Below are 12,492 nucleotides of genomic sequence, written 5' to 3'. Positions count from 1 at the left end.
GAAAAATAGAAGAGTTCAAAAAAATTATTACAGGAACCAGAAGAAAATTTGTAGAAATATTTGGCCCCTTCTGTAAGATTCAAGAAATACATAACCTCTATTTACTTCAGAGGCAGAAAGTCACAGGCTGAGGTGAAAAGATAATAGGATGTTACAAAAGAAGGGGGATGATAATAGGACAATATATAAGAAAAAAGATAAGGAAAATAAAAATATACAGCAAAATTAAAATCTACCTGGAGGCAGTACAGAGCTGAAAATCATAGTAGTAATTAGAAAACTATGTTACTCCATAATTCTAAGAACAAAGACTGAATAAGATAAGATACAGAAGATAAGTAAGAGAAGGCCAGACGTGGTGGCTCATGCTTGTAATCTTGGCACTTTGGGAGGCCAAGACAGGTGGATCACCTGAGTTAAGGAGTTAGAGGCCAGCCTGGCCAACTTGGTGAAACCTCATCTCTACTAAAAACACAAAAATTAGCTGGGTCTGTTGGCGGGTGCCAGCAGTCCCAACTACTCAAGAAGCTGAGGCAGGAGAATTGCTTGAACCCAGGAGGTGGAGGTTTCGGTGAGTCAAGATTGTGCCACTGCATTACAGCCTGGGGGACAAGAGCAAAACTCCATCTAAAAAAAAAAAAAAGAAGACGAAAATAAGTAAGAGAAGCTTCCAAGATGGACAAATAGAAACAGCTCCAGTCTACAGCTCCCAGCGAGATTGACACAGAAGATGAGTGATTTCTACATTTCCAACTGAGGTACCTGGTTCATCTCATTGGGACTGGTTAGACAGTGGATGCAGCCTACAGAGGGTGAGCCGAAGTAGGGCAGGGCGTCGCCTCACCCGGGAAGCGCAAGGGATCAGGGGATTTCCCTTTCCCAGCCAAGGGAAGCTGTGAGTGACTGTACCTGGAGGAACAGTACACTGCTGCCCAAATACTGTGCTTTTCCCATAGTCTTCATGACCAGCAGACCAGGAAATTCCCTCCTGTGCCTAGCTCGGCCGGTCCCACACCCATGGAGCCTTGCTCACTGCTAGTACAGCAGTCTGAGATCAACCTGGGATGCTAGAGCTTGGCGGGGGGAGGGGAGTTTGCCATTGCTGAGGCTCGAGTAGGTGGTTCTATGCGCTCAGTGTAAACAAAGCAGCAGGCAAGTTCGAACTGGGTGGAGCCCACCACAGCTTAGCAAGACCTACTGCCTCTCCAGATCCCACCTCTGGGGGCAGGGCATATCTGAACAAAAGGCAGCAGACAGCTTCTGCAAACTTAAACGTCCCTGCCTGACAGCTCTGAAGAGAGCAGTGGTTCTCCCAGCACAGTGTTCAAGCTCTGATAACGGACAGACTGCCTCCTCAAGTGGGTCCCTGACCCCCATGTAGCCTGACTGGGAGACACCTCCCAGAAGGGGCTGACAGGCATCTTATACAGATGGGTGCCCCTCTGGGACGAAGCTTCCAGAAGAAGGATCAGGCAGCAGTATTTGCTATTCTGCAGCCTCTGCTGGTGATACCCAGGCAAACAGAGTCTGGAGTAGACCTCCAGCAAACTCCAACAGACCTCCAGCTGAGGGGCCTGTTAGATGGAAAACTAAAAAACAGAAAGGAATAGCATGAACATCAACAAAAAGGACAGCCACACCAAAATCCATCCATAGGTCACCAACGTCAAAGACCAACGGTAGATAAAACCACAAAGATGGGGAGAAACAGAGCAGAAAGGCTGAAAGTTCCAGAAACCAGAATGCCTCTTCTTCTCCAAAGGAACACAGCTTCTTGCCAGCAAGGGAACAAAACTGGATGGAGAATGAGTTTGACGAGCTGACAGAAGTAGGCTTCAGAAGGTCGGTAATAACAAACTTCTCTGAGCTGAAGGAGCATGTTCTAACCCATTGCAAGGAAGCTAAAAACCTTGAAAAAAGGCTGGACCAATGGCTAACTAGAATAACCAGTGCAGAGAAGAGCTTAAATGACCTGATGGAGCTGAAAAGCACAGTACAAGAACTGCGTGAAGCATACACAAGCTTCAGTAGCCGATTCAATCAAGTGGAAGAAAGGATATCAGTGATTGAAGATCAAATTAATGAAATAAAGCAAGAAGACAAGATTAGAGAAAAAAAGAGTGAAAAGAAACAAAGCCTCTAAGAAATATGGGACTATGTGAAAAGACCAAATCTACGTATGATTGGTGTACCTGAAAGTGACAGGGAGAATGGGACCAAGTTAGAAAACACTCTTCAGGATATTATCCAGGAGGACTTCCCCAACCTAGCAAGGCAGGCCAACATTCAAATTCAGGAAATACAGAGAATGCCACCAATGAGAACAAAGATACAACATACCAGAATCTCTGGGACACATTTAAAGCAGTGTGTAGAGGGAAATTTATAGCACTAAATGCCCACAAGAGATAGCAGGAAAGATCTAAAATTGACACCCTAACATCACAATTAAAAGAACTAGAGAAGCAAGAGCAAACACATTCAAAAGCTAGCAGAAGGCAAGAAATAACTAAGATCAGAGCAGAACTGAAGGAGATAGAGACACAAAAAACCCTTCAAAAAATCAATGAATCCAGGAGCTGGTTTTTTGAAAAGATCAACAAAATTGATAGACCGCCTGGCCAATATGGTGAAACCCCGTCCCTACTAAAAATACAAAAATTAGCTGGGCGTGGTGGTGGGTGTCTGTAATCCCAGCTACTTGGGAGGCTGAGGCAGGAGAATCGCTTGAACCCGGGAGGCGGAGGTTGCAGTGAGCCAAAATCGCACCACTGCACTCCAGCCTGGGTGACAGAGTGAGACTCTGTCTCAGAAAAAAAAAAAAATAGTCATAATGTTTGGATTCAGTAATTCCACTGTAAAGTAACTGAGGAGCATAAAAAGAAATATAAAAATCTTTGGTTTTGTCTCTGGATGGATAAGTAATGAGTAACTTTTATTTTTTACCTTTGTATGTTTTATAAATTCTCTATAATGACCTGCATTGCAGTTGTATTGAAGGAAAATATTATTTTTAAATGAGATAATAAAAATATTTTAAAGTAATTTACACCACAAATGACAAAGGCCATTCTTATAAATGTAAGAGCAAAATTACTGTGTTTTTAGCATTTACTGAATGTTTTTAAATGTTGCTGATTTTAGAAGCAACACAAGCTTGAATGAAAAAGCAAATTCCAGGAGACTGTAAACAGAACAATACCATTTTGTGAGACCTAATAGCAAGCAGAACTAAACAATATGTCATCTGGTGATATGTATAAAGTGATGGAAGATTTTGTTGTTGTTATTGTATACAAAACATGATGAACACAAAACTTTTTATTGTGATTATTTTATATATTTGATGTCAACTGTAAGACCAGCAACTGTAAAATACATCTATTTTATCTTCCTAGTACTTTGCACAGTGTGAATAATACTTATTTTAAAAACGAATTTACTGACAGTAATAACATTTATTAGTAATTATTATTATATGTATAAACTGCCTATACTTTTTAGCCTAGTCTCTCTTACAGCTCTTTATATGTATTTATGAAACTGCTATAGAACATGAACAAATGTTACACTTGCCTTCTGAGTTCTCTGCCAGCGGTCCTATCCCCAGCAGTGTCCTATGCCCAGCAGTGTCCTATGCCCAGCAGTGTCCTATGCCATCGTCCTTCTAGGTTCTGGCAGCGTGAGGACAGGACACATGGAGAAAGACCCTTTAAACCTCCTTCCAAGGAAGTCAGTTCTCCCTGGTCCAGAGATTGCAAAGTGTAATTATTTTTCAGGAGAAAATTACTATTTGTAAGCATCATTCCTACCTGTATCCCAAAAGACTGAGTTCATTGATTTATTAAGCTTTTAACAAATAGACTGTGCCTATATTCTTTCCTAAATCTATATTTTACAATTTAGGTCTGCGTTTCTTGGTTCGTCTCTGCACAGATCTTGGATTAAAAGATGCTCAAGAATATGCCAGAAAACTGAAGAGGTTGGAAAAAATGAAAGAAATAAGGGAACAGGTATCTCATATGGGCCCAAAACTACTATCTGTTAATTTTTAGAATGTCAGCCTTCTATAGCTCAAATGTGTGGTTAGGAACTTCTATAAGAAAACAGAGTTGAAATTTTTTTTCTGCTCTAACATAATAGGAGGAATAATTAAAACTCTAGTTTGAGGATAAAATTCTGGCAAAAGTGGATTCCCAGGGAGAGAAAGTGCAATAGATTTCATATTATCTTAGTGGATAGCTACTAACAGACAAATAATTTTCCACAACATGAAATAACTTACAGTTTAATTTGAAGACATAATTTTAATTGGAAAGTCCTGTGGACCATGAGAGACAATTACTTCTCTGCAACAATGGAATCTGTGAGTGTGTGCTCTGACAAGTTTTCTAGGTGATTTTTATTGTCACCAAAGTTTGAGAAGCACTCAGGCTTTATGCTCCTGAAGGGTTACCTTGATCAAACACCAACTCAGGATATAGAAGCTGATTTAAGAGGTGAAAAAGTAGACATAAAATGTATCAGGTGATGGATTTTTAAAAATTGTTTTAAAATGGAAAAAGATTTGTATAAACTTAAGAGAGGAAGATAAACAAATTCAGGTTTATGTGGGTCAGGGTAATTTCTCTTGTTGAGTCCCTAACTCCTGTTTTAAAATGTTAAAACTAGAAGTTTTATCTAAAATGATTTTTCAGAGAAATTAGTCCTCTTTCTGGAACTATTATGGAAAAGAAGACTGTTCTCTTTTTTGTGCTTGGGGGATCCACATTTTTGGGTAAGAAGAAAACTTTATACATTGTACATAGTACATTCATTAGTGCCAGCAAGAAGCGATTGTGGCACTGGGTTGTTGGCCAGGCAAGACAGACTCACTCTTAGCCCTCCATTCCTGAACACTGCGAGCCCCATAGTGGTGTGGACCAGCCCCTGGAAACTGTAAACCATGTAGCAGAGCTGTTTTTTAAAATATGTTTTGCTTTTCTGCTTCACTGAACATGAAAAACATTAGCAGACAAAGAGGTCTGTCAAAGCAAGAGTGTATGTTTGGAATAGAGCAAAATGGAAAGAGCAAGCCTTGAGGAATGAATATTTTAAATATGAAAAAGGGAGAGAAAAACAGCCAAAACATCAAAGAAGGTTGGAGAATAAAGGTAAACTATTAAGAAAGAAAAGAAAAGAAAGAAAGAGTAGAGGCCAGGTGCGGTGGCTCATGCCTATAATCCCAACACTTTGGGAGGCCGAGGTGGGCGAATCACGATGTCAGGAGATCGAGACCATCCTGGCTAACCATGAAACCCCGTCTCTACTAAAAGTACAAAAAATTAGCCGGGCGCGGTGGCGGGTGCCTGTAGTCCCAGCTACTCAGGAGACTGAGGCAGGAGAATGGTGTGAACCTGGGAGGCGGAGCTTGCAGTGAGCTGAGATCATGTCACTGCACTCCAGCCTGGGCGACGGAGTAAGACTCTGTCTCAAAAATAAAAAAGAGACAAAATACAGAATATTTTCTTTGCTAGTCTGAAGATAAAAATATATTCAATTTTTAAATTAAATTTCTGAATTTTCAGAATATTCAAATAGAGAAATGCTGTTTCAATATTTGCCAGTTTTCCCCCGAAGTAATCAGGAAACAATACCAAGAAATGCTTTCTTTTGGCCAGATTGACAAAATAGCATGAGACATTCAGAATTAATATATCATTGGTACCTATACCCAAATTTCCAGTTATTACCAAAATACAATGAAAATAAACATACAGTTGAGTTAAGCAGAAACTCTTTTGGTTATATTTCTTAAAAGGAGAAAGATCCAGTATTAAGATCCCATATTTAGCTTTAAAAGTAACCAAACTAAAAAATGCAATTAAAAAAAAAAGTTTGTATGTGTAATAATGGCTATAAGAATGTCTTGTACAATTTATATATTATTGACAAAAGTCAGCAAAACTACTGATCAGAATATATCCTTAGTACAAACTGGTGGTGATTTGCGTGTTGATTACATTTTCTAGGATAAGATCACCAGTCACTTCTTCAAGGCCATTGATTTCAGATAGTCTCGTGTTAGCCTCTCTGTCGATTCGCTGGGAAAACATTGATTATGATCTGCCATGCCCATGTGTTTGGAGGACACAGTGAGGCCCAGGAGTTGGCCCTGGTGCCTGAGGCACTCAAGGCAGAGCTGTGGGACTGAGAGGGAGGGTCTTCACTCCGGAGGAGGTACTCAGAGGCAGCTCCCGGAGGGCTTGTGTGTGGAGTGGGCATGATTGGACACTTGGAGTTTGGGGTGGAGAGAAAAAAATGTGGGCAGAGGTCTGAGGACAGGAATTTAAGGCCACGTTTATGGGTTCTTTGGAATTGAAGCCACTAAGGAATGTTTTTAGTTTTGTTTTCTCTTGAATTTACAGTCAGGGCCAGTCTTCTTAAGAACCCTTAACTACGTAACAAGTAACTGCTCCTTGTTCCATAGGACAGAAACCCAATTCTTAGGAAGTAAAAGCATAGAATGGTGGACAGAACCCTGCACTTTTTTCCTGACATGACCATTGGTCAACCATGTGATCTGGAATGGACATTTACCTTTCTGGACTTCATTCTTACCAGCTGTAAAATGAGGATAGTGTTCTAGCTTTGAACTTCTCAAACTATCTGTGGCGAAATGATTTTTGCCAGTCTGTCACTGACATTACTAGAAAAATGATCCTGTACTTGGATATCAGCAGGGTCCAACATCCAGTAACATTTTGGTGCTGTGCAAGTTTGTAGGCACTTGCCCTCTGTTCATCTCATTGAGGACAGGTGGTACTTTGTGGGCCATCAGTGGTTTCCAGACCCCACTCTGGGTGGCCCATCCTGGATGACCCATAGGATCCACCAGCTCATAATGGTTCTTCCAGTCTCCAGAAGAGTGGCATGCGAGTTTATGGTCACAGATTCATAATAAAGAGTAGGTTTAAAGGGAAAAAATGTTTATTTTCTCTCTTCCAGCATTTATTCACTTAATTTGTTCAGTTATTTTATTTGTGGCTACTTTGGTCCTCTATTCTGTGCCTTCTCTCATTTTTTTTTCCAAAGTGGGAATAACATAATATTTTTTCCAGATTAGGAATCCCATCTTTTTTCCATATTTATTAAAACAATAAATGTTCTTTTAGAAATGCGGGAAAATTGCTTTTGTAAATAATTTTTAATCCAAATAAAAATGTATAAAGAAAAAAGTGAAAATCACCTATCCCACCACTTAGACATCACTGTTATCATTCCCCCTTCCCAGGCATTTTTACAAATATATACAAACATATATCAACACATATATTTTTAATGGGACTTTTTTTTTAAACAAAAATGAGATTTTAACAAAAAATACTGTTTTATAAGCTTTTCCACCCATTTCACAAAATAACATGGACCACTTCCCATGTCAGTAAATATAGATTTCCATCACTTTGTGCTCCATATTTTGTTACATGGCTGTTTCCTGCACATTTTAGCGTTGATATGATAAGAATCATTTATGTCAATCATTGTTGAAATGCTTCCTCTCTTATCTACCATGAGGCCTTACCTCACATCCACTCCAAAGTGATAAGAATTTCTGTGAACTTTATGAAGTGTTAAAACTCTGGAAAGTTGAGGGAAATAATTTTGAAAAGTGTGTCTCCTACTTGAGCCCTCATATACCATACAATGAGAATGTCATCACTATGTTTAACAAGTGTTCACTGTGCTCCTAAAATGTACCCATGCCTGTGCTAGATCTGTGGTGGGTTGCATGTCAGATGAGTCTGTGTGAGACTCGGGCCCCTGAGAGTGTGTGGTGTCATGGCAGGAATTCCCTGCCCAGTGTGCCCTGAGGAGCAGCAGTGCCCACAGCCCAGGGTGTTCCCCGTGGAGTCAGGGAGCTTAAACTGCAGGCCCTCATTTGCATTGCCTCTGTCTAATAAATTTTTATTTCTGCATTCATTTCATTTTCACAGTTTTTTGGTTTGGTTTGGTTTTTTGTTTTCTTTTTTGTATTTTCTTTTTTTAGTAGAGACGGGATTTCACCATGTGGGTCAGGCTGGTCTTGAACTCCTGACCTTGTGATCCGCCCACCTCAGCCTCTTGAAGTGCTGAGATTACGGGTGTGAGCCACTGCGCCCAGCCCATTTTCACAGTTTTATATCCTCTTTCTCAGAAAGTTTCCCCCAAACTGTATAAGCTTCTGGCCCCACATTCTGGATCTGCCCCACTGTCACCATTCTTTATCCTTCCAGCCAAAGAACAATGTAGTTTATCTATACTTGATCTTTATTTTCTCACTTCCCAGGTGCTCTTCAAATCAGTCTAACCTTGGCTACCTCCATTCACACAGCTAAAACTACCCTCACTAAGATTATTCACTTACACAGCAGTCGGTATGATGGACACTCTAACTTTCCGTCTGCCTGACTTGGCAGCATCTCTGTATATGTGGCCCCTCCTGGCTTCCTTCAGTTTCTCTGGACTGCACTGAGGCCACTTTACCTCCATCACACACTTAAAGGGCAAGGTCAGCTGCTGGGCAGCCCTGGAATACCTGGGGGCGCATCACAGAGTCTGTCCTGTTGCCTAGTGGGATTGCTGTTTGCAGCAGCTCTATCTCTTGGGTGTTTACTTTGCATCTCCGAAGGAAGAACTTAGATCATGCCTGAAAACACTACTGAGCAGAGCTCTGTTGTGTGAATGGTTTGAGAGATGTGCAGTTAACCGAGTCTTGACAGTTGAGATTTCTTTTTTTTTTCTTACATAGTAGGCACATTCTTAGGGAGTTCTTTGAACTTAGAACCTTATCAAACTAAGGTTTTGATCAATGTTTTGGTTTTACTTTTGAAGTTGCCTTCTCTGTAACTTCCACAAGAAATCCTTGCTACGGCTATTACAATGGTTAGCACACAAGACTCCTTATGGTGGAGTTCACTGATTCTCAGCTGCAAATAGGCATTCACTTGGAAAAGAACACCACATTCTCTGTGCACAGGAGGTTGATGAAGGAGAAAGACAAGCTGGTAGAGTGGGACCCTAAGCATAATGAGAGCACATGGAGCCAGCCCCAACCAGGGGACACACAGGGGGTCTCCTGAGGAGATGAGGGAGGAGGAAATAGCTGAAAAGATGAGGACGGGCAGACGGACAGGGAGTAGCCAAGCCTCCATGCAGGGTCCATGCCAGCTGGCATATCCAAAGAGATGCTGTTTTCCTTTTATTCTCTAAGCAGGCGGGACAGTCAGTTCCAAAAGTGATGAGGACAAAAAGTGGTGTCTGTGAGAAGTGAGATGGCCTGCATGGAGCACAGGGGAGGACCTAAGTGAGCAGTGGGGAGCCCTGAGGCTTGCCTGGTTTTTGTACTGATGGAGCTGATTCCCCAGCAGGGCACAGTGTCCTGGAACTAGGAGAGGAAAAAGGGAAGTCACTGAACCAACAGAGGCTTAGGTTTCTCTTGGTGAGTGAAGCAGAAAGACAAGAAGGCAAGGGCCGTAGTTCCAACGTGGCGTCACGGCACGTGGTAGGCCTTGATTCTAGGCTGGACAGAAAGTAGGAATTTAAAGAGATTAAAAAGAGAAGAGTGATGAGAGCCAGAGGATTGGAAAATTCTAAATGAGGGCAGGGAACAGGTGTCAGGCAGTAAAGAGTGTAGTGATTATGGAAGTGCTTACTTACCTTCTCATATCCTGTTCTGAACCTCTGGTCACTTAAACAGGGTGCAAGTTTTCACATGTGGTTTTAAAAACTGTCAAGCTGTGTGGACATTTGTCTTGATGAATTTATTTTCAGGTGTTTTTTTTTTTTTTTTTTTTTTTTTTTTGAGACGGAGTCCTTCTACATCACCCAGTCTGGTGTACAATGGTGTGATCTCGGCTCACTGCAACCCCCAACTCCCAGGTTCAAGCAATTCTTCTGCCTCAGCCTCCAGAGTAGCTGGGATTACAGGTGCCTGCCACCACACCCGGCTAATTTTTATATTTTTAGTAGAGACCGGGTTTTGCCATGTTGACCAGGCTGGTCTTGAACTCCTGACCTCAGGTGATCCACCCTCCTTGGCCTCCCAAAGTGCTGGGATTACAGACGTGAGCCACCGCACCCGGCCTATTTTCAGCATTTAGAGGTCTTTTTGATATGCTGGCGATGATCCATCTGTGGATGGATGAAAATCAAGCCTTGAAATAAAAGTCAGATTCTTGATGTTTAAATTCTTACTTTGCTACATCTTTTTAAGATTTTCTTTTGTCTATGAAGACAAGGAGAAAGATGGGATTTCAAGGCAAGTGCTTTTCCTTTCAATGGAAAAAAAATCGGATATGTTTATGTAACATTTGGAAGTCCTGAGTTTTAGGAGAGTATTTCATCTTACAGAAATGAGTTAAATTATTGAAAAGAATTTCTTTCTTCCCAGCAGACCACGGACAATAACTTTATCCATGACCTGATAATTTATAAATATTTGGGAATTTGTCAGGGTTAAGGAGTTAAATAATTTGTCCTTGGAATTAAATATGAAATTATGTTTATATTATTATGTTATTGAAGATCTAAATAAAATATCCACCTATATTAAGAAGTTTAATTCAATTATAAATATAAAAAGCCATCTATCTCTGTTCACTAATCATCCTATAGCTGTATAAATGAACCATTATACATATGAACATTTGATAGTGTGACTTGAGGCAGATTCAATGTTAGTACAAAAATTCTAATACTTAGGCAAAACACAAAAGAACCATCAAATGTAAAAAGAAACCTAACAATGCCACAGTGTGGACATACTTCTTAGGCTTTGAAGGCAGGTCTATATCTAGGACAGCAGACTCTTGGATAGATCTTAGGTATTTTGTGAGGTTTTAATCATACTTTTATTTTATAAATTGAATTTCAAAATTCAGCTTTTCTTTTTTTTTTTTTTTTCCTCAAATAGTTCAGGTCCAACCATTGTATATGAGGACTAATGGCAGGAAATGGCCCTTTTGTAGATTCCCTTCCCCTCCTCACCCATCTCTCCCTTAAACTGAAGATCATGGTTAAGCCCTGGACATTCACATCCAGAAAATACTGTTTGGTTTTGAGTTGTTTGTGCAAGCCAAGGTTACGCTGCACTTTTGAATTAAAGTGCTATCTGAGTTTTCTCAAGAGCCTTAGAGGGGAAGGCTTGAACCCTCCACTTACAAAACAACTCAGGCTTTTTTTTTTTTTCCTACAGAATCAACTCTCAGGTGTGATGGGTTAGTCCCAAGGGTTATGTAGTAATGTTAATTTTAAAAGTCCTAAGGGTTATGTAGTAATGTTAATTTTAAAAGTCCTAAGGGTTATGTAGTAATGTTAATTTTAAAATCTATATTCAACTTTGAAGGAATATCACTTACTCTTTTAAACTTGTCTTCTCGTTGCTCTAGCGCATAAAGTCAGGCAGAGATGGCAGTGGGGGCTCCCGTGGCAAAAGAGAAGGAAGTGCTAGCGGTGGTAAGTGTTTTATCTTTCCCTGAAAAACTGGGTTTCCACATTTCTAGTATGTGGGCTTCTAGAAATATCTCAGAATAATCTAAAGTATTCTTATGTGTCTGTCAGTTTGTTTTATACACAGTAAAACCTCACATTAATTAATTTGGTAAGCAGTCTGATATGTAAATAAGTATTTGTAAATGCTAGCAGATTTTCTTAAATAACCATGCTTGTTTTAGCTAATTGATTAATAAACAAGTTTTTCATTTATTAATCTGTCAGGTTGGACAGATTATCATAGATGGGCGTACTTAGGAGGTTTTGCTGTATTACGTTTTTAAAATTTCCATTTGAAGGAAGTGCCATGAGAAGTAGGATGGTCTTACAGAATGCTGGCAGCCCTCAATCTTGTAGTGTAGAATTAGTGACAAGCTAGGAATTGGGAGACATAGTTTGAGTCCCACTCTTGATTGTGACAGTGTATATATGTCTTTGGACCAACCACATAAATGCTATAGGCTTTTGGTGATTTCTGAAGTTCTTTGCATCTCTAAAATTATTTTACTCCTTGTGACATCATTACATAAGACATTTTATTGAGTTTTCCATCCCTTCTTCCCATCAACAATCTACCTTCTTTCTCTACTTCAGGCAGGCAGTGTAAGTTAAACTTAGTAGAAATTTGGTGATTTTAAAGAAGCTAATTTTAAAAATAAATGTCGAATTGGGGTGTATAAATATACCTACATTCTCTCCTATCCATACTCAGCACTCTCATGCATATATGACCCAGCTCTATGTAACTATCCAGCTGCATTCTGTCATATCTGTTTGTGATGTAGGAGTCAGGACAAAGACCAATGTAGCTCTCAATTAGGTAGGCCTTTCATCCATTCACAGTGTTTATTGGATGCATACTATGTGCCACACACTGTGGTAAGAGCCAAGGACACGGGAACAATTAAGACGTGGTCCCCACGCTCAAAGAAGTTAGAATCTAGTTGGAAAGACACACAGCTTCTAATGGTGCTGTGGATG

The 12,492-nt window shown here is 40.2% G+C and overlaps 2 protein-coding genes across 7 annotated transcripts in view; both read left to right on the top strand.

The window, feature by feature from the left end:
* Positions 1-12,492, top strand: part of SAP18 (Sin3A associated protein 18) — a 556,924-nt gene that overhangs the window by 128,610 nt on the left and 415,822 nt on the right. The gene's annotated exons all lie outside the window — the stretch shown is intronic.
* IFT88 (intraflagellar transport 88) overlaps positions 1-12,492 on the top strand; it is a 125,259-nt gene that overhangs the window by 96,158 nt on the left and 16,609 nt on the right. For all 5 annotated transcript variants that reach the window (XM_050766735.1, XM_050766736.1, XM_050766737.1 and 2 more), the window contains 2 exons: positions 3,907-4,013; positions 11,409-11,475. In XM_050766735.1, coding sequence (XP_050622692.1) covers positions 3,907-4,013; positions 11,409-11,475 — 174 coding nt within the window. The remainder of the gene's footprint in view (positions 1-3,906; positions 4,014-11,408; positions 11,476-12,492) is intronic.

This window comes from Macaca thibetana, chromosome 17 (assembly GCF_024542745.1).
Source record: "Macaca thibetana thibetana isolate TM-01 chromosome 17, ASM2454274v1, whole genome shotgun sequence".
In the NCBI taxonomy this organism is placed as follows: Eukaryota; Metazoa; Chordata; class Mammalia; order Primates; family Cercopithecidae; genus Macaca; species Macaca thibetana.
Note: the sequence above shows the minus strand (reverse complement) of the source record. Positions and strands in the feature narration are given on the sequence as shown.